Here is a 22,500-nt window from a genome sequence, read left to right on the forward strand (position 1 = left end):
ATCTCCCATCCTGGTGCAGGTGTGTTCTCTTTCTTGGTTTACCGTCATTGTGTGTGTGTGTGTGTGTTTTTCCAGGACCTGCCGAATGCCATGAACGCTGCAGAGATCACAGATAAACTGGGCTTACACTCTCTGCGCCACAGGAACTGGTACATCCAGGCCACGTGTGCCACGAGCGGAGACGGTCTGTACGAGGGACTCGACTGGCTCTCCAACCAGCTTAAAAACCACAAATAATCTCCAACACCTACCTTCTGTTTCTCCTCCCACACTGTAGCGCTGTGATCTCCATTCAGTTTTAAAGCAGAACGTACCGGAAGCTGCTCTCCTCCTCCTCCTCCTCCTCTCAGACTGGTCCGAGTGTGGTGACGGAGCCATGCACCTCTAACCCTTTTACCTAAACTATTATTAACGAGGCAGCTTTTGGAGCGCTCTTACGCAACACTAGGCGTGTGCCGATATTACACCGTAGTATATACCTCAGATACCTGAGCGACTTTTTAATATCAATTGTAGTCGTTTTTTTTCCCCCCTCCCACTTTTTAACCTCTTCTTATAGCGAAGCCGGTTAACGCTGACTGCCGGAACGCCTGCAGTGATGTCGGTACATCAGCGAGCTGAACGGAACCTGGAACCTCGGCCGGAGTTCCTCTGACGGTTCTAGGTTGTGTTTAGCTGGTTAACACGATTCTGTTCATCTACGAACACGAGACATAACAATGACCAGAGATATTTTAAATATCGGTATCTTGTGATTATCAGCACACGCCTACGCATTATACATATACAGTATATATATATAAGATATAGACCTATACACGTAACCTGTCCTGTACTTTTTATTGTCTTTATTTAATCATAGATGAACTGTAGTGGGGAAAATCCTGAAAATCATCACATCCTCTAGCTCTTCTTTCTGTTTGTTTTTTTTTGTTTTTTATTTGTGTACCCTAACGGATAAGACGTACTGTAAAAGACTTACGGTCTACGTAGAGGAGGTCGAGACAGCGCGCACACACAAACACACACCTGTACATACACACACCTGTACATACACACACTACACACACACATATTAAGGGCAAAAGCAAATCTTCAGTCTCACACACTGAGATCAGCATCTTTATTTGAATCAGGAGCAGGAAGGTTTTAACCCAAGACTTTACTGGATTCAGGTGTCAGGTGTAATATATCAGGACACAACCAAGCATCTGAAAATTGTGTACATTTCCCCCTGAAAACCAGGACCCTGTTAGTAGTTACGAGCTCCTGATGATGGCTTGTTTAGACCTGTGTGCAAAACTAATCCCCGTCAAGTCTCAGGTTTAATCGCTCTTAGCCTTTACACCTGGAGAAGCAGAACAGGGCTTTGTGTCAGATGAGATCGAGTTCCTGTGTGTGTGTGTGTGTGTGTGTTAGTCTCAGAGCCCTGGTTAAGCTGCAGTGTACACTACTGAACCTACAGCATGCGTCCCACACGGATTGATTTTAAACGCTCCTTTTCTTTAATACGTGGTATAATCGAGAGAATTTTAGTTTTTTTTTTTTCCTTTATAGAATGTAAATTAAAACCCTGATCAGCTGATATTCCCCCCGCTGCAGCAGGAACTTCCTCTGCTTCCTTAGAACTGACCTGGAGAACGTAGGTACGAGTCGATACTGTAGTCACGCTTGATTAGACAGTAAGGAGCGTCATCTAGGGCTCATGTGTTAGCAGAACGAATCCCTGAGCTGCTCTAATCTCTGCTGGAAGTGACTCCGGGGTGTGGGATGTAGGCGGTAGATGAGACGGACCTCACCGTAACGCTGCCTTTTCCTTCCTCCTGAACACTAGTGGTGTCGTGAGCAGCTGCTTGTGAAATGCTCTGAGAATGTGACACGGTACAGCAATATTAACCACGCAGCAGCAGCAGTGTTGGAGTCCAGGTGTGTTCGCTGTGTTGGTGTTCCTTCGTGCCTTCGTGATCTCAGTCTGAACTCCGTACCCTTCTGGGACTGTTTTTAATCTGTATTATTTTAATCCTTTCGTTTGCTTAAACTGGATGAAAGAGTTCTTTTACTTTCCTGTCTGGTTTCGTTCACTCGTGCTCGATCTGCTTACTCTGGGACGCGGCCGGCGTGGATATTAAACCCTACCATTTTATTCCAGTCGTCTGGACTGGTGTGTGATACAACACGGTGCCTGCTGAACATCATCCCAACACTTATCAGCACATGCCCAGTGAGGACGAAGTATTCCATCAACTTTCTTCCTGTCTGACTCTTTAACATGAATGTTGGATTTTTTTTATTTTTTTTTTATGCAAATTTGTGTCTGCTTTCATTTTGACAGAAAAGTAATGAAAGAAAAAATAAAGGAATGAAACTCACGCTTCTGCTGTCGCTTTTGTTGACGCACACACGTCAGGTTCAGGGTTTGATTTTAACGTGTGTGTGTGGTGGGGGTGGGGGGGGGGGGTGTGCAGGTCCTCGTCCCATAACGCTACAGATATATACAGGCTTTACTGCTTTCTTCTCTTTATAAACCAGAGGGAGAGAGAGAAACAGGTCCAGCTCAGTCTGAGGACACAGACAGCTAAATCTGGGTGTAAACGCAGCTCCACCTTTATTCAAAAATATAAACAATTTATTCATGTGCAGGTTTAAACACACACACACACACACACACACACAGGGAGAACAACATTTACAACAAACAAGGCTTTTTAATTATAAAGAGTAAATTGTACAGCTAAAGGAAATAAAACACACACACTACAGGCTCAGTAATCACACACACACACTACAGGCTCAGTAATCACACACACACACTACAGGCTCAGTAATCACACACACACACACACTACAGGTTTAGTAATTACACACACACACTACAGGCTCAGTAATCACACACACACACAACTGCCCTGATGAACTGGGATAAGATGAGGAATGTCAGGATTCGCTGTTTCAACAGAACATCAGTCGTCGGAGTCGGTGTCATGGCGACGTCGGGGTGGGCGGTCCCTGGCTAAAGAGGCGGGGTTTTGATGTCTGACCTTTGACCCACAATCTGAGTGCTTGTCATAGGCATTGTATCCTCTGTGCCTGACATGTGATAGGCTAGAATCACTCTGAAGGTCTCTGTAGTGCTGCTTATGCCTGACACACACACACACACACACACACACACACACACACACACACACACACACACACACACAGAGCAGATCATCAAATGACTTATAGAACACTAGACACTATAAATAACACAGTGATTTGAATGAGAACTGATCGAATGCTGAGACTAAATAAATGACCCTCACACACTCTCACAGACACACACACACTCTCTTACACTCGCACAGACACACTCTCTCTTACACTTGCACACACTCACAGACACACTCACACAGACAAACTCTCGCTCTCTCTCTTACACTCACAGACACACACTCTCTTACACTCACACAGACACTCTCCCTCTCTTACACTCGCACACACTCACAGACACACACTCTCTTACACTCACAGACACACACTCTCTCTCTCTCTTACACTCGCACACACTCACAGACACACACTCTCTTACACTCACAGACACACTCTCTCTCTCTCTTACACTCGCACACACTCACAGACACACACTCTCTTACACTCACAGACACACACTCTCTCTCTCTTACACTTGCACACACTCACAGACACACTCTCTTACACTCACAGACACACACTCTCTCTCTCTCTTACACTCGCACACACTCACAGACACACACTCTCTTACACTCACACAGACACACACTCTCCCTCTCTTACACTCGCACACACTCACAGACACACACTCTCTTACACTCACAGACACACACTCTCTCTCTCTCTTACACTCGCACACACTCACAGACACACTCTCTTACACTCACACAGACACACACTCTCTCTCTCTCTTACACTCGCACACACTCACAGACACACACTCTCTTACACTCACACAGACACACATTCTCCCTCTCTTACACTCGCACACACTCACAGACACACACTCTCTTACACTCACACAGAAACACACACTCTCTCTCTCTTACACTCGCACACACTCACAGACACACTTTCTCACAGACACACACATCTGAAGAGAATCAGAGGGAAGCAGCTGGAGGTTTTTACTGTGTGATTTTGATGTTAAACCTGATTATATTACAGCGTCGTCTGTAACAGTGTAACTTCCTTTAACAGTGTAACAGTGTAGACGCTGCGTTACCTTTTTCGGTCAGAATCTGAGTCAGAAGACGACTCTTTCCTGCTCCGCTTCTTCTTTTCTTTCTTCTTCTTTTTCTCCTTTTTGCTCTTTTTCTCCTTTTTACTTTTCTTCTGGCCGTCAGTCCTGTCGCTGTGTAAAGAGAATCGCTTCAGTTTAACACTCTACACAATTTATACAGTGTACACAAGTTTCAGCCAGTTTCTGTTATCACCCAGACATGAAGAGAAAACAAACAGAACCTTTTAGACTCTTCTTCTTTCTGCTGTGTGTCGCTTTTCTTGGCAGCTGCAGCTTCACCTCCAGCCACCTGATGATGCTGTAAAAGGATAAAGAGCATGATGAAGAGCCGGCCATCTTCATCATAGTGTTATATGATAGTGTTATTATTAAATCGGTGCTGTGCGAGTCTGTCGTACGTACAGTAAACACCGGGAGGCCCATTTTCACCGCTTCCTTCTCCTGTTTGGATAAAATCATCCTCCGACCTCCACCACTGAAACACACACAACATAATGAGGGGGGGAAGAAGGCCAGGCTGATGTCAGAGGTCAGAGGTCAGAGTTCAAACTCCTTCCTCCTGTTAAAATCGTTCCACCTGGAGCTTCCCAGCCCGGAGACTCGGTCCACGTCTCGTTCGTCTCCGTCTCCCTCTCTTCTACACACCTCCACCAGATCCTACACAAAAACAACACTCTGAAACACACTCCAGCTTCGACGCACACAATAAACACTGCTGCAGGCTTTATGTTGTCAATCAGAGTTTAAACACACACCTCCTTCGTCAGACCGGCTGGACGCTTCTGAACTGTTTTATGACCCCTGGACAGACAAACACACACACACAAATTTAATTATAAATATATTGAGAAAAAAATGGATAGAATAAGGACAGAATAATTGATGACTAGATGGAGAGTGATATATGGATGGAGTGGTGATAGACAGATGGAGAGTGATGTCACTCACAGTGCCACCATCATGGCGTTGTGCTCAGCTTCTCTCACAGCTTGTAGCTCCTGCTCTCTCGCCTGCTTCTCTGAGCTCTGTTTGTCTTTATTAAACCACGTCAGGTCTTTTCCCTTCTGCCAGCGTCCCACTGGAGCCATCAGAGAGTTCCCTAAACACACACATACACACACACAAACATACACACACACACACAATATAATAAGATATGATACAGTGCAAACACCACACGTCAGAAAGTCACAAAAAACAGACCTGTAACCAGACAGTGTGGGGTGATGGAGCGGGACAGTGTGGGGCGATGGAGCGGGACAGTGTGGGTGATGGAGCGGGACAGTGTGGGTGATGGAGCGGGACAGTGTGGGTGATGGAGCGGGACAGTGTGGGTGATGGAGCGGGACAGTGTGGGTGATGGAGCGGGACAGTGTGGGGCGATGGAGCGGGACAGTGTGGGTGATGGAGCAGGACAGTGTGGGTGATGGAGCTGGACAGTGTGGGGCGATGGAGCGGGACAGTGTGGGTGATGGAGCGGGACAGTGTGGGTGATGGAGCGAGACAGTGTGGGTGATGGAGCGGGACAGTGTGGGGTGATGAAGCGGGACAGTGTGGGTGATGGAGCGGGACAGTGTGGGGCGATGGAGCGGGACAGTGTGGGTGATGGAGCTGGACAGTGTGGGGCGATGGAGCGGGACAGTGTGGGTGATGGAGCGGGACAGTGTGGGGCGATGGAGCGGGACAGTGTGGGTGATGGAGCAGGACAGTGTGGGTGATGGAGCTGGACAGTGTGGGGCGATGGAGCGGGACAGTGTGGGTGATGGAGCGGGACAGTGTGGGTGATGGAGCGGGACAGTGTGGGTGATGGAGCGAGACAGTGTGGGTGATGGAGCGAGACAGTGTGGGTGATGGAGCGGGAAAGTGTGGGGCGATGGAGCGGGACAGTGTGGGTGATGGAGCGGGAAAGTGTGGGGCGATGGAGCGGGACAGTGTGGGTGATGGAGCGGGACAGTGTGGGTGATGGAGTGGGACAGTGTGGGTGATGGAGCGAGACAGTGTGGGTGATGGAGCGAGACAGTGTGGGTGATGGAGCGGGACAGTGTGGGTGATGGAGCGAGACAGTGTGGGTGATGGAGCGAGACAGTGTGGGTGATGGAGCGGGACAGTGTGGGTGATGGAGCGAGACAGTGTGGGTGATGGAGCGAGACAGTGTGGGTGATGGAGCGAGACAGTGTGGGTGATGGAGCGGGACAGTGTGGGTGATGGAGCGGGACAGTGTGGGTGATGGAGCGAGACAGTGTGGGTGATGGAGCGAGACAGTGTGGGGCGATGGAGCGGGACAGTGTGGGTGATGGAGCGGGAGAGTGTGGGGCGATGGAGCGGGACAGTGTGGGGCGATGGAGCGGGACAGTGTGGGTGATGGAGCGGGACAGTGTGGGTGATGGAGTGGGACAGTGTGGGTGATGGAGTGGGACAGTGTGGGTGATGGAGCGGGACAGTGTGGGGTGATGGAGCGGGACAGTGTGGGTGATGGAGCGGGACAGTGTGGGGTGATGGAGCGGGACAGTGTGGGGTGATGGAGCGGGACAGTGGGTGATGGAGCGGGACAGTGTGGGTGATGGAGCGGGACAGTGTGGGGTGATGGAGCGGGACAGTGTGGGGTGATGGAGCGGGACAGTGGGTGATGGAGCGGGACAGTGTGGGTGATGGAGCGGGACAGTGTGGGTGATGGAGCGGGACAGTGTGGGTGAGTGTCGGGATCGTGCTATTTTCTCTGGCAGTGTTCCTCTCAAATCTCAAAGTGTGTGTTACGCAGTGTGTGTGTGTTTGTGTGTGTGTTAGGCAGTATGTGTGTTATGCAGTGTGTATGTGTGTGTGTTAGGCAGTATGTGTATGTGTGTGTGTTAGGCAGTGTGTGTATGTGTGTGTGTGTTATGCAGTGTGTGTATGTTATGCAGTGTGTGTGTGTGTGTGTTATGCAGTGTGTGTGTGTGTTAGGCAGTGTGTGTATGTGTGTTAGGACGTGTGTGTGTGTGTGTTACGCAGTGTGTGTGTGTGTTACGCAGTGTGTGTGTGTGTGTGTTAGGCAGTGTGTTTTATGCAGTGTGTGTGTGTCTGTGTTAGGCAGTGTGTGTATGTGTGTTAGGCAGTGTGTGTATGTATGTGTGTGTGTGTGTGTGTGTGTTAAGCAGTGTGTTTTATGCAGTGTGTGTGTGTCTGTGTTAGGCAGTGTGTGTATGTGTTAGGCAGTGTGTGTATGTGTGTTAGGCAGTGTGTGTATTTATGTGTGTGTGTGTGTGTGTGTTAGGCAGTGTGTGTATGTGTGTTAGGCAGTGTGTGTATTTATGTGTGTGTGTGTGTATGTGTGTTAGGCAGTGTGTGTATTTATGTGTGTGTGTGTGTGTGTGTGTGTTAGGCAGTGTGTGTATGTGTGTTAGGCAGTGTGTGTATTTATGTGTGTGTGTATGTGTGTTAGGCAGTGTGTGTGTGTGTTACACAGTGTGTGTGTGTGTATGTGTGTTAGGCAGTGTGTTTTATGCAGTGTGTGTGTCTGTGTGTGGGGTTGATATCTTCAGTCTCACACTTGGGCTTATCAGAGGTTCTCCTCAGTCTTACAGCTCTCGCTCTCTCTCTCTCTCCACACACACACACACACACACACACACACACACACACACACACACACACACACACACACACACATCATGTATCACTCCATGCATCTGTCCCTCTCTCTCAGATTATTCAGCCCTTCCAGTTAACAGTTAACAGGTGATATAGTAAACATGGTCACGGTCTCCTGACCAATCAGAACGCAGAACGCGACAGCAGCGGGTTTTGTTTTGGGTGAATGCTGAAGTGTTCAGGACAGATAACACGGCGCTTGCGTGAACTGTGCGCAGGTGTGACGCGCACAACGCTCATAGACGCTGTAACAGGATTTCATCAACATCAACCTTTTGACCAGAACGCCATTTGTGTGGAGATTATAGCACATGGGGAAAGGAGAAGACCTTAAAGACACGGGTAAGTTTAAACAGGGAGACAGAGACACACGGGGGGACAGGGGGACAGAGAGACAGGGGGACAGAGAGACAGAGAGACTGGGGAGAGCGGCGCCTCGTTTACGCAGACATCAGCTCAATATTAACACACGACTTAAACTGAACTTTATGTAGGTTTATTATTACTGTAATATAATATAATATAATATAATATAATATAATATAATATAATATAATATAATAAACACACTGAATCACTTATAATAACGTTTATATCGTGTGTGTGTGTGTTTACCAAGATAGTTCTCTCTCTGTGTGTGTGTGTGTGTTTACCCAGATAGTTCTCTGTATGTGTGTATGTGTGTGTGTGTGTGTGTGTGTGTTTACCCAGATAGTTCTCTGTATGTGTGTATGTGTGTGTGTGTGTGTGTGTGTGTGTGTGTGTTTACCCAGATAGTTCTCTGTATGTGTGTATGTGTATGTGTGTGTGTGTGTGTGTGTGTGTGTGTGTGTTTACCCAGATAGTTCTCTGTATGTGTGTGTGTGTGTGTGTGTGTTTACCCAGATAGTTCTCTGTATGTGTGTATGTGTGTGTGTGTGTGTGTGTGTGTTTACCCAGATAGTTCTCTGTATGTGTGTATGTGTGTGTGTGTGTGTGTGTGTGTGTGTGTGTTTACCCAGATAGTTCTCTGTATGTGTGTATGTGTATGTGTGTGTGTGTGTGTGTGTGTGTGTGTGTTTACCCAGATAGTTCTCTGTATGTGTGTGTGTGTGTGTGTGTTTACCCAGATAGTTCTCTGTATGTGTGTGTGTGTGTGTGTGTGTGTGTGTGTGTGTTTACCCAGATAGTTCTCTCTGTGTTTGTCCACTTTCACATCGTCCCAGTTAAACTGGTCTTGTCCTCCTCTCACTCCTCCTGATCTTGAAGAGCCGAACATCTTCCTCCGGTCTTCACGTGTTTCTCAGTAATAACAGAAGCTTGTTTTCGTTAGATATGTTAGATATATATATATATATATATTTACACGTGTATCGGTGGAGCTGTAACACTTCCGGCTAGTCTGTTTCCGTTGTAAGCGCCAGGGGGCGCTGTGGGGTCTCGGCGGTGTCCCAATCCGCGAACTTCACTGGAACTTTCACCCTCAAAATGTTGTAGGCTGATTAGAAAAGGAGACTTGACGGTTTCACATGGGATTAATTGTAAAAGGCATTATAACTTTAATACTGTCATTATAAAGGCATTATAACTTTAATACTGTCATCATAAAGGCGTTATAACTTTAATACTGTCATTATAAAGGCATTATAACTTTAATACTGTCATCATAAAGGCGTTATAACTTTAATACTGTCATTATAAAGGCATTATAACTTTAATACTGTCATCATAAAGGCGTTATAACTTTAATACTGTCATTATAAGGCATTATAACTTTAATACTGTCATCATAAAGGCGTTATAACTTTAATACTGTCATTATAAGGCATTATAACTTTAAATACTGTCATTATAAAGGCATTATAACTTTAATACTGTCATTATAAAGGCATGGCATTATAACTTTAATACTGTCATCATAAAGGCGTTATAACTTTAATACTGTCATTATAAAGGCATTATAACTTTAATACTGTCATTATAAAGGCATTATAACTTTAATACTGTCATTATAAAGGCATTATAACTTTAATACTGTCATCATAAAGGCGTTATAACTTTAATACTGTCATTATAAAGGCATTATAACTTTAATACTGTCATTATAAAGGCATTATAACTTTAATACTGTCATTATAAAGGCATTATAACTTTAATACTGTCATCATAAAGGCGTTATAACTTTAATACTGTCATCATAAAGGTGTTATAACTTTAATACTGTCATCATAAAGGTGTTATAACTTTAATACTGTCATCATAAAGGTGTTATAACTTTAATACTGTCATTATAAAGGCGTTATAACTTTAATACTGTCATTATAAAGGCGTTATAACTTTAATACTGTCATCATAAAGGCGTTATAACTTTAATACTGTCATTATAAAGGCGTTATAACTTTAATACTGTCATCATAAAGGCGTTATAACTTTAATACTGTCATTATAAAGGCGTTATAACTTTAATACTGTCATTATAAAGGCATTATAACTTTAATACTGTCATTATGAAGGCGTTATAACTTTAATACTGTCATTATAAAGGCGTTATAACTTTAATACTGTCATCATAAAGGCGTTATAACTTTAATACTGTCATTATAAAGGCGTTATAACTTTAATACTGTCATCATAAAGGCGTTATAACTTTAATACTGTCATCATGAAGGCGTTATAACTTTAATACTGTCATTATAACGGCTTTATAACTTTAATACTGTCATTATAAAGGCGTTATAACTTTAATACTGTCATTATAAAGGCGTTATAACTTTAATACTGTCATCATAAAGGCGTTATAACTTTAATACTGTCATTATAAAGGCGTTATAACTTTAATACTGTCATTATAAAGGCGTTATAACTTTAATACTGTCATTATAAAGGCGTTATAACTTTAATACTGTCATTATAAAGGCGTTATAACTTTAATACTGTCATTATAAAGGCGTTATAACTTTAATACTGTCATCATAAAGGCGTTATAACTTTAATACTGTCATTATAAAGGCGTTATAACTTTAATACTGTCATCATAAAGGCGTTATAACTTTAATACTGTCATAAAGGCGTTATAACTTTAATACTGTCATTATAAAGGCGTTATAACTTTAATACTGTCATTATAAAGGCGTTATAACTTTAATACTGTCATTATAAAGGCGTTATAACTTTAATACTGTCATTATAAAGGCGTTATAACTTTAATACTGTCATTATAAAGGCGTTATAACTTTAATACTGTCATCATAAAGGCGTTATAACTTTAATACTGTCATCATAAAGGCGTTATAACTTTAATACTGTCATTATAAAGGCGTTATAACTTTAATACTGTCATTATGAAGGCGTTATAACTTTAATACTGTCATTATAAAGGCGTTATAACTTTAATACTGTCATTATAAAGGCGTTATAACTTTAATACTGTCATCATAAAGGCGTTATAACTTTAATACTGTCATCATAAAGGCGTTATAACTTTAATACTGTCATTATAACGGCTTTATAACTTTAATACTGTCATTATAAAGGCGTTATAACTTTAATACTGTCATAATCAAGGCGTTATAACTTTAATACTGTCATTATTAAGGCGTTATAACTTTAATACTGTCATTATAAAGGCGTTATAACTTTAATACTGTCATCATAAAGGCGTTATAACTTTAATACTGTCATTATAAAGGCGTTATAACTTTAATACTGTCATCATAAAGGCGTTATAACTTTAATACTGTCATAAAGGCGTTATAACTTTAATACTGTCATTATAAAGGCGTTATAACTTTAATACTGTCATTATAAAGGCGTTATAACTTTAATACTGTCATTATAAAGGCGTTATAACTTTAATACTGTCATTATAAAGGCGTTATAACTTTAATACTGTCATTATAAAGGCGTTATAACTTTAATACTGTCATCATAAAGGCGTTATAACTTTAATACTGTCATCATGAAGGCGTTATAACTTTAATACTGTCATTATAACGGCTTTATAACTTTAATACTGTCATTATAAAGGCGTTATAACTTTAATACTGTCATCATAAAGGCGTTATAACTTTAATACTGTCATTATGAAGGCGTTATAACTTTAATACTGTCATTATAAAGGCGTTATAACTTTAATACTGTCATTATAAAGGCGTTATAACTTTAATACTGTCATTATAAAGGCGTTATAACTTTAATACTGTCATTATAAAGGCGTTATAACTTTAATACTGTCATTATAAAGGCGTTATAACTTTAATACTGTCATTATAAAGGCGTTATAACTTTAATACTGTCATTATAAAGGCATTATAACTTTAATACTGTCATTATAAAGGCGTTATAACTTTAATACTGTCATCATAAAGGCGTTATAACTTTAATACTGTCATTACAAAGGCGTTATAACTTTAATACTGTCATTACAAAGGTGTTATAACTTTAATACTGTCATCATAAAGGCGTTATAACTTTAATACTGTCATTACAAAGGCGTTATAACTTTAATACTGTCATCATAAAGACGTTATAACTTTAATACTGTCATCATAAAGGCGTTATAACTTTAATACTGTCATTATGAAGGCGTTATAACTTTAATACTGTCATTATGAAGGCGTTATAACTTTAATACTGTCATTATAAAGGCGTTATAACTTTAATACTGTCATCATAAAGGCGTTATAACTTTAATACTGTCATTATAAGGCAGTTATAACTTTAATACTGTCATTATAATGGAGTTATAACTTTAATACTGTCATTATAAAGGCGTTATAACTTTAATACTGTCATTATAAAGGCGTTATAACTTTAATACTGTCATTATAAAGGCGTTATAACTTTAATACTGTCATTATAAAGGCGTTATAACTTTAATACTGTCATTATAAAGGCGTTATAACTTTAATACTGTCATCATAAAGACGTTATAACTTTAATACTGTCATCATAAAGGCGTTATAACTTTAATACTGTCATCATAAAGGCGTTATAACTTTTTAATACTGTCATTATGAAGGCGTTATAACTTTAATACTGTCATTATAAAGGCGTTATAACTTTAATACTGTCATTATAAAGGCGTTATAACTTTAATACTGTCATCATAAAGGCGTTATAACTTTAATACTGTCATTATAAAGGCGTTATAACTTTAATACTGTCATTATAAAGGCGTTATAACTTTAATACTGTCATTATGAAGGCGTTATAACTTTAATACTGTCATTATGAAGGCGTTATAACTTTAATACTGTCATTATAAAGGCGTTATAACTTTAATACTGTCATTATAAAGGCGTTATAACTTTAATACTGTCATCATAAAGGCGTTATAACTTTAATACTGTCGTTATGAAGGCCGTTATAACTTTAATACTGTCATTATAAAGGCGTTATAACTTTAATACTGTCATTATAAAGGCGTTATAACTTTAATACTGTCATCATAAAGGCGTTATAACTTTAATACTGTCATAAAGGCGTTATAACTTTAATACTGTCGTTATAAAGGTCATTATAACTTTAATACTGTCGTTATGAAGGCCGTTATAACTTTAATACTGTCATTATAAAGGCATTATAACTTTAATACTGTCATTATAAAGGCGTTATAACTTTAATACTGTCATCATAAAGGCGTTATAACTTTAATACTGTCATTACAAAGGCGTTATAACTAATACTGTCATCATAAAGACGTTATAACTTTAATACTGTCATTACAAAGGTGTTATAACTTTAATACTGTCATCATAAAGGCGTTATAACTTTAATACTGTCATCATAAAGGCGTTGTAACTTTAATACTGTCATTATGAAGGCGTTGTAACTTTAATACTGTCATTATGTAGGCGTTATAACTTTAATACTGTCATTATAAAGGCGTTATAACTTTAATACTGTCATCATAAAGGCGTTATAACTTTAATACTGTCATTACAAAGGTGTTATAACTTTAATACTGTCATCATAAAGGCGTTATAACTTTAATACTGTCATCATAAAGGCGTTGTAACTTTAATACTGTCATTATGAAGGCGTTGTAACTTTAATACTGTCATTATGTAGGCGTTATAACTTTAATACTGTCATTATAAAGGCGTTATAACTTTAATACTGTCATCATAAAGGCGTTATAACTTTTTAATACTGTCATTATGAAGGCGTTATAACTTTAATACTGTCATTATAAAGGCGTTATAACTTTAATACTGTCATTATGAAGGCGTTATAACTTTAATACTGTCATTATGAAGGCGTTATAACTTTAATACTGTCATTATGAAGGCCATACACACATACTCACACACATACTCACACACATACACACATACACACGTAAACACATACATTTACATTTACATCATGTGACAGACCCCCTTATCTCTTATCCAGAGCGACGTACATAAGAGCTTAAATCTCTAACATTGAATACATTAACGCTGGATCACTAAGTTACATACTTAAGATACCATGAGTTTAAAACATTTGTTCAGAGTTACAATGAAAAAGTGTCAAAGGTGTTACACATACATACACACATACACATAAACACACACACACACACGTAAACACACACACGTAAACACCTACACACACGTAAACATATACACACACGTAAACATATACACACACGTAAACATATACACACACGTAAACACACACACACGTAAACACATACACACACATACACACACACATACACACGTAAACACATGTACACGCACGTTCACACATGTACACATTTGACCACACATACACATACATACACACATGAACACACACATACACACACATGAACACACATGACCACACATACACACATGTACACACACATGAACACACACATGAACACACATACACACACACACGACCAAACATACACACACGTACACACATGTACACACACATACACACATGAACACACACACGGACAGACACACACAATCTCACACACACTCTCTCTCACACACACACACACATACACTTACACATTACTTTAGTTTAAAATTAAGAGTTAGTAATGTTATTCTGTCTCACATATACATACGTACACACACATACACATGAACACACACATACACACACAGTTACACACACATGAACCAGGGTTCCCACGCGTCCTGGAAAACCTGGAAAACCTGGAAAATTAATGACCAATGTTCCAGTCCTGGAAAACACATGGAAAATGAGAGAAAACATAAATTGTCCTGGAAAAAATCTTGCTGTCCTGGAAAATTATTATTTTTAAATGTTCTTGATCATTTAAAGAACAGTTTACAACTGGTCTAAACAAATTAACGTTAGTAACAGAAAGCGCTCTGTTCAGGGACGCTGAGTTTTGACGGGTTTTTTGTTCTGCTGTTTAATCTCACTGTGACGGATGACGCTGTCTTGTGTTGGAGGTTTCAGGTGCTAGGAATGGTTTAAGTGCTCAAATGTTTTCAACAAATGGTGACGGGTAAGCAGGTTATATTAACCTTGTTAATCTGAATATCATGTGCAAGGGGAATGCACAGCAAACTAAAGCATGCATGACGGCATTGGCCTGAGAAAGGAAAGGGTATTAATATGTGCGGTCTTTTTATTTTATAAATATTGAAATTTCATTCACATGACAAATTGTCTTTAAAAGTAATCCATCCACACAGTCCCCAAACCTGTTTTATGGGCGATATAAGAAGTCAAAATTAGATATTCTACTGACACTATGCACAGTGAATCATATATTGAACAATTGTTTCCATGCTCAAAGTGCAGCACAGACTAGTGTTGTAAACATAAGGCGAAGGCCGGTAACATATAATAGGTTTACTTATATAAACTTAAAAACACGTGTGCAAATGTGATATTGATTTTTGCAACGTTCACTAAACATGAAGTTAAGTGACTCCCTTTCTATCCTTCACTAACCATAGTAGTTCCAAACAAAGCCGGAGCAGAACGTTTTTACAATACAGTGGGATTTCTTTGAATATGCGTTTATTAACGAATCGTTTGTGAAAGTGAGTCAATGACATTCATAAATACCGTCATTTTTTTATTCCTAAATGAATACGTATTTTGAATGACTCGTTTGAAAGAGTGCCTTTATGAAGTCCCTCCTTCAGAAATACGTAACGAGTTCTGATTGTGTAGTTTGTTTAGTGTGTCGTGATTCGAGTTTAGCAGCTTAGCTTAGCCAATGCCGTTAGAGCAACTGTATTCCTGTGGGCGGAGTTTAGTCAAACACTCTTGCTTTGGACGTCATTCAACCGGGAAGTAGAGGGCTGTAAAATGGGATGTAAATGTAATGTAAAAAAAATGTAAAATCTGATCAGGAAGAACGTGACCTTTAAAGCATCTTTCCTTTTCTCTTCTAAATTGTATTCATTTTAAAACATTAAACTCTTTTGCATTATTTATAAAATTGTTATATACTGTTTGTTGATATTTTATTAATGCACTAGATTATTACTCCTAGTGATTTTTGGTATCATTTTTTAAAAATAGTTTGTTAATATAATATGATTAACGTAATTTATTATTGGATGTGTGCGTTCTGAAAAAGAAAAGACAATGAAGTACAACAACTAGATACAAAATTAAAACAAAGAGAGGTGTAAAAAGAGATGGTAATGAAAAATAAAGCTACTAGAACATGTAAAGGCTCTTCCTACCCTTCACTGAATCTGTAACACATCTGAACTTAAATTACAGAAATAGACAAGACAAATGTCAGGGAGGCAGTGCAAGTTTAAGAAGGAATGGAAAGAAGATCCCCAGTTCAGGGACTGGCTAGGAGAAGCATCAGGAGATGCGCAAAGGGCATATTGCAAGTTTTGCAGGAAATCCTTTGATGTCGGTAACATGGGTCTCTCCGCACTCAAGAGTCATGAACGAGGACAAGGCCATGTAAAAATTGCTACACAAATGAAAAAGGAGACGAAAATTACACATTTTCTCAGGGAAATTACTTCTGAGGACAGGAAATTTGCAGACAATATAGCAAAGACCTACAAGCAACCACTGTAGATGTTGAAAGTGGCAATCAGGAAAGCACAGCTTTTCAAGTATCCAATACAGATGAAGAGGCAACATGCTCAGGCCCACAAAGCAACTCAACACTGTCAAAGTTTTTTTCGAGCCAAGCTGTGCTTGAAGCCGAGATTCGTTGGGTAATCAAAATGGTCAGGTCACACTACTCATTCAACTCCAGCTCTGATGTGTCAGTCATTTTTAATCAAATGTTCCCAGACAGTGATATTGCCAAACGGTTTTCATGTGGTGCAACAAAATCTGCTTACCTTTTATCCTTTGGATTGTGCCCATATTTCAAAGAGAAGTTGATTAAAGATGTCAGGAAGGCAAAATGCTATGTAGTGTCATTTGACGAATGCTTGAATAAAGTGACACAGATGGAGCAGATGGATATAATTGTCCGTTACTGGTGTGATCGTGAAGAGAAAGTAGCTGTGCGCTATTTTGATTCAGAGTTTATGGGACATACTCAGGCAGAGAAGCTTTTGGAGAAAATTAAGAAAACCCTCTCACCACTTGATCCCAATAAGCTCCTACAAATCTCAATGGATGGCCCTATGGTCAATTGGAAATTCCTAAAGATGTTCCAAGAAGACAAAAGCCAATCAGACCCTTCTGCATCAAAGTTGCTGCATTTGGGAAGCTGTGCTTTGCATGTTGTGCATGGAAGCTTTCAAAGTGGAGAGAAAGAAACAGGTTGGAAGGTGGGAGATGTACTGAGGGCTCTTTGGCAGTTGTTTCATGACTCCCCGGCCAGACGTGCGGATTTTATTGAGATGACTAAAACATCAGCATTTCCTTTAAAGTTCTGTGCTCATCGATGGGTAGAAGACTTGGCAGTTGCAGAGAGAGCAATCGAAATTTGGCCCGCAGTGCAGATGTACATCAACAGCCATAGGAAACTTCCGAAAAGTAAAGTTCCATCATCAGCATCATACTGCACAGTAAAGGAGGCGACTGCAGATCCTCTTTTTGTAGCTAAGCTCCATTTTTTTGCATTTGTTGCTAGACAGCTGAAGCCATTTTTGGAAAAATTCCAGACAGACGCTCCAATGGTTCCTTTTTTAGCAAAGGAGCTCCAGTCAACCATAAGAGGCTTGCTATCAAGCTATATCAAAAGGGAAGAACTGGAAAAGTTAAAGACACCTCTCCAACTGCTAAAACTAGATCCACAAGACAAAGCAAACTATGTACCACTTAAACAGCTTGACACTGGATTTGGTACGAAGCAAGCTTTAGAAAAGGCATCTGAAAACCTCCAGGACCATCCTCTAAAAATTCAGCAGTTTAAGAAAGAATGTATCTCCTTCCTTTCCATGACTTGCAAGAAAATGATGGAGAGAAGTCCCTTAATGTTCCCAGTTGTGCGGCACCTGAGCTCCCTTGACCCTGTGGCCATGGTTGCAAACGGAGAAAGTTCAAGAGAAATGTTTCAGAAACTCTTACAAAATTTGCTTAATGCTGGTTGGTACACTGCACCTCAGTGTGATGAGATTCTTGCACAGTACAAAACATTTTCAATAGACATCAACACACACCATAAAGCAGAATTCCAACATTTTGCTTACACTTCCAGGCTGGACAAGTTTCTTGGAAATCTTATCAGTGGCAGACCAGAATATACAGCCTTGTGGGACCTGATTAAACATCTGCTTACACTATCTCATGGACAAGGGGCAGTGGAACGAGGATATTCTATCAACAAAGATATGCTTGTTGAAAACCTTAAAGAGAGGTCTCTGGTAGCACTGCGCATGGTCCAGGATACAATGGCTGAACACCCACTGGATGAAGTCCTGCCAAGAGATCTCATACTACACTGCAAAGGAGCAAGGATGAGATATGTACAGTACTTGGAGGATGAAAAGAAAAAGAAAGTCGAAACTGCCAATGAGAGGAAAAGAAAAGACCTGCAGCAAGAAATTGCAAATGTCAATGCAAAAAGACAAAAAATAATGCATAGCATAGAAACCATGCAAAAAGAGGCAGATGAAATGGCAGTCAGGGCAGAGAGAAAGCATGACTTCACCTTACTGTCAAAATCAAATGCCTATCGAAAAAGTGTCACAGAGAAAAGTGAGGAGTTAGCAGCTCTAGAACAAAGTTTGAAAAACATGCAAGAGAGTTTAAAGCAACTACACTAAAAAGTTCAAAAGGATACTGTTCATTGGAGCTTAATGCAGTGAATGTTTTGGACAAATTAAATGTTGTTTATTCCGTTTGGGAATGCTTCTGCAGTTATTTTACATAATGCTGTTTTTTTTTTTTTTTTTTTTTTTTTTTGAGAATGCAGTTGGGGAAGAGGGAAGGGAAAGTTTAACAAGAAGGGCCTCGGCAGTCGTTATAATGTGTTCATTATAATAAAGTGAAGAGTTTAACTTCAGAAGCTCTGTGTGTGTGTGTGTGTGTGTGTGTGTGTGTATATCTGGTGTTTTTCTAATTTTATAGTTAAGTAATAGCCATAAAGTGTACGTTGTTTTAAAGACTTTTGGAGAGAAGAACAACTTTAGGCCGTGAATCTGTGATCCTTGTCTTTTTTTTCCTAAATTTGAAATGTCCTGGAAAAGTCCTGGAAAATGATCTCTGAAAAAGAGTGGGAACCCTGATGAACACATGTACACACACTTACACACACATACACACACATGACCAAACATACACACACACACACACAAACACTCACACATACAGTTACACATTAGTTTAAAGTTAAGAGTTAGTAATGTTATTCTGTCTCACACACACACACACACACACACACACACACACATGTATGTGTATGTGTGTGTATGGGACAGAATAACATAAACTAGTGAAGCTCACAGCTCCACTGGGACTCTCTATAGTCTTATAATTATATAGGAAAAGATATTTCTGTTTGTTTATCTCACGTGTGGTGAAGTGTAGTGAGGAAAAGCCTTTATTTATATACATTTACGTGTGTGTGTAAGTGTGAGTGTGTGTGTGTGTGTGTGTGTGTGTGTGTGTACAGTGAGTGTGAGTGTGAGTGTGTGTGTGTGTGTGTGTGTGTACAGTAAGTGTGAGTGTGAGTGTGTATAGTCACCGTGTGCCCTACTGCTCAGTCTAGAACCTAGTGCACTTGGCGCGATTTGAGACATGACCCGGTCGTGTTCTGCGCGCACGCTGCGCATCGTTGACGCGCCCGAGTACATTGTTGCTGTTTCCGGGGAAGCGGCGCCTTGTGACGTCACTAATTCCATGGCTCTGTGTGTAAAGGCGATGAATTGAGTTGTGTTCAGGATTACAGGAGGATCTGTTACTCTGTCAGAGCTCCTTTTCTCCTCCATGTACGTGAGGTTTCTCTCCAAAGTGTTCTCAGGTGAGCTTAATGCTTTATTAACAGGAACAGTGATGCTACATCCGGGGATTTAAGGGGCATCAGCTGGGTTTGATGGGAGTGTGTAGAGTTGGAGAAGGTCCATGAGATCAGAGCTTTTAGTCTTAGAGCTGGAGAAGGTCCATGAGATCACAGCTTTACTTTAGTCTTAGAGCTGGAGAAGGTCCATGAGATCACAGCTTTTAGTCTTAGAGCTGGAGAAGGTCCATGAGATCAGAGCTTTACTTTAGTCTTAGAGCTGGAGAAGGTCCATGAGATCACAGCTTTTAGTCTTAGAGCTGGAGAAGGTCCATGAGATCAGAGCTTTACTTTAGTCTTAGAGCTGGAGAAGGTCCATGAGATCAGAGCTTTTAGTCTTAGAGCTGGAGAAGGTCCATAAGATCAGAGCTTTTAGTCTTAGAGCTGGAGAAGGTCCATAAGATCAGAGCTTTTAGTCTTAGAGCTGGAGAAGGTCCATAAGATCAGAGCTTTTAGTCTTAGAGCTGGAGAAGGTCCATAAGATCAGAGCTTTTAGTCTTAGAGCTGGAGAAGGTCCATGAGATCACAGCTTTACTTTAGTCTTTTCTTCTGTCCCAGATTCCAACTGGTCATTTTATGTCTCCCCCAAGAGTGTGTGTGTGTGTGTGCACTGGGGATGTTAGTGTCCTTATATAGTGTGTGTGTGTCAAGTCAAGTCGAGAAGCTTTTATTGTCATTACACCATATATAACTGTTACAGTACACAGTGACATGAGACAACGTTTCTCCAGGATCAGTGTGTTACATAACAAAAAGACAGAGCTATAAGGACTTAGTAAGTGTCCTAGATACATAAAGTGTGTCTGTGTAACCTGGTGTACACAGTGTGAGACAAGACAGACAAGACAGTGCAGGACAAGAGAGACAAGACAGTGCAGGACAAGAGAGACAAGACAGTGCAGGACCAAAGACCGTGCAGGACAAGACAGACAAGACAGTGCAGGTAAAGACCGTGCAGGACAAAAGACAGTGCAGGACAAGACAGACACAAGACAGTTCAGGACAAGACAGTGCAGTACAAGGCAGACAAGACAGTGCAGGACAAGACAGACAGGACCGTGCAGGACAAAAGACAGTGCAGGACAAGACAGACAAAAGACAGTGCAGGACAAGACAGTGCAGGACAAGACAGACAAGACCGTGCAGGACAAAAGACAGTGCAGGACAAGACAGACAAAAGACAGTGCAGGACAAGACAGTGCAGGACAAGACAGACAAGACCGTGCAGGACAAAAGACAGTGCAGGACAAGACAGACAAAAGACAGTGCAAGACAAGACAGTGCAGGACAAGACAGACAAGACAGTGCAGGACAAGACAGTGCAGGACAAGACAGACAAGACAGTGCAGGACAAGACTGGCAGGACAGTGTAGGACAAAAGACAGTGCAGGACAATTCCAACAAGACAGTGCAGGACAAAAGACAGTGCAGGACAAGACAGTGCAGGACGAGACAAACAAGACAGACAAGACAGTGCAGGACAAAAGACAGTGCAGACAAAAAATACAAGACAATACACAAAAGACAACAAACAGCACAGTGTAAATAGTGTATGTTGAACAATACTGTGTGCAGTAATACTGTAATGAACACAGTGTTATAGCAGCAGGTCCCTGACATAATATACAGGATTGTGCAAAAACAGCAAATGACTGAATATTGTACAGAATGTGTAAAGGGCAAAAAGTGTGCAGAACAGCATGTAAACAGCTTGATGGATGTATATTAGAAGTGTGTGTATTTGGTGTAAATCTGTGCAGTCCATACAGTTGGTGTGTGTGTGTGTGCGTGTGTGTGTGTGTGTGTGTGTGTGTGTGTGTGTGCAGTGAGGATGTTAGTGTCCTTACACCACTGATGGATGACGTGTGATTATGTAATAAACAGGTGATTAGTGCTAACAGGACGTGTCTTATTACAGTATTAAAGTCCTGTAGGTCATTAATCAGACCCTCATCATCACGTCCTCGTGATTTCACTCTGGGGCAGTTATAGTTAATTGCCCCATGTGCCACTCGTTACACATCATCTGCCCTCTGATGGAAACGTCCGCTTTCTCCAGCTCGGGACAAAAACCCAACTTAACACCATGTTTCAGGTTTAAAATAAGCTTTAGGTCTTTTTCAACATTCACCTTCTCCATTAAAGTGTTCAGTTTAAACATCACTTTATAGATAGATTTGTACACGAGTGTGTACATCTCTGTTACACAACACACACAAGAGTGTGTACATCTCTGTTA

The 22,500-nt window shown here is 40.7% G+C and overlaps 3 protein-coding genes and 1 long non-coding RNA gene across 11 annotated transcripts in view; 3 read left to right on the top strand and 1 right to left on the bottom strand.

The window, feature by feature from the left end:
* arf1 (ADP-ribosylation factor 1) overlaps positions 1-2,369 on the top strand; it is a 6,508-nt gene extending 4,139 nt beyond the window's left edge. For all 3 annotated transcript variants that reach the window (XM_060875406.1, XM_060875405.1, XM_060875404.1), the window contains exon 5: positions 76-2,369. In XM_060875406.1, coding sequence (XP_060731389.1) covers positions 76-237 — 162 coding nt within the window. In that variant the 3' untranslated portion in view covers positions 238-2,369. The remainder of the gene's footprint in view (positions 1-75) is intronic.
* Positions 2,370-2,685: 316 nt separating this feature from the next.
* c7h1orf35 (chromosome 7 C1orf35 homolog) lies at positions 2,686-9,276 on the bottom strand. Of its 2 annotated transcripts, XR_009648825.1 has the most exons (9): positions 9,044-9,276; positions 5,204-5,354; positions 5,011-5,056; positions 4,833-4,912; positions 4,658-4,730; positions 4,477-4,553; positions 4,238-4,366; positions 2,875-3,141; positions 2,686-2,842 (listed from the first exon to the last, which is right to left on the bottom strand). XR_009648825.1 is itself a non-coding variant. In XM_060875460.1 (8 exons), exons 1-8 carry the CDS (start codon positions 9,138-9,140, stop codon positions 2,961-2,963), a joined length of 834 nt encoding a protein of 277 aa, XP_060731443.1. In that variant the 5' UTR covers positions 9,141-9,276; the 3' UTR covers positions 2,686-2,960. The 2 variants fall into 2 exon arrangements, 1 of the variants encoding a protein (XP_060731443.1); XM_060875460.1 differs by having other exon boundaries at positions 2,686-3,141.
* guk1a (guanylate kinase 1a) overlaps positions 8,046-22,500 on the top strand; it is a 25,867-nt gene continuing 11,412 nt past the window's right edge. Inside the window, exon 1 of one of the 4 annotated variants that reach the window (XM_060875466.1) lies at positions 8,046-8,224. In XM_060875466.1, the coding sequence (XP_060731449.1) occupies positions 8,194-8,224 (31 nt within the window). In that variant the 5' untranslated portion in view covers positions 8,046-8,193. Of the gene's footprint in view, positions 8,225-19,980; positions 20,226-22,500 lie in introns of those variants that run through there. The other 3 variants (XM_060875465.1, XM_060875464.1, XM_060875463.1) reach the window with 3 other exon arrangements.
* On the top strand, positions 20,234-21,120 carry LOC132849214 (uncharacterized). Of its 2 annotated transcripts, none has more exons than XR_009648832.1 (2): positions 20,234-20,614; positions 20,775-21,120. It is a non-coding gene; the product is annotated as an uncharacterized LOC132849214 (long non-coding RNA). The 2 variants fall into 2 exon arrangements; XR_009648831.1 differs by having other exon boundaries at positions 20,234-20,574.

The sequence above is a fragment of the Tachysurus vachellii genome, chromosome 7 (assembly GCF_030014155.1).
Source record: "Tachysurus vachellii isolate PV-2020 chromosome 7, HZAU_Pvac_v1, whole genome shotgun sequence".
NCBI classification, from domain to species: Eukaryota; Metazoa; Chordata; class Actinopteri; order Siluriformes; family Bagridae; genus Tachysurus; species Tachysurus vachellii.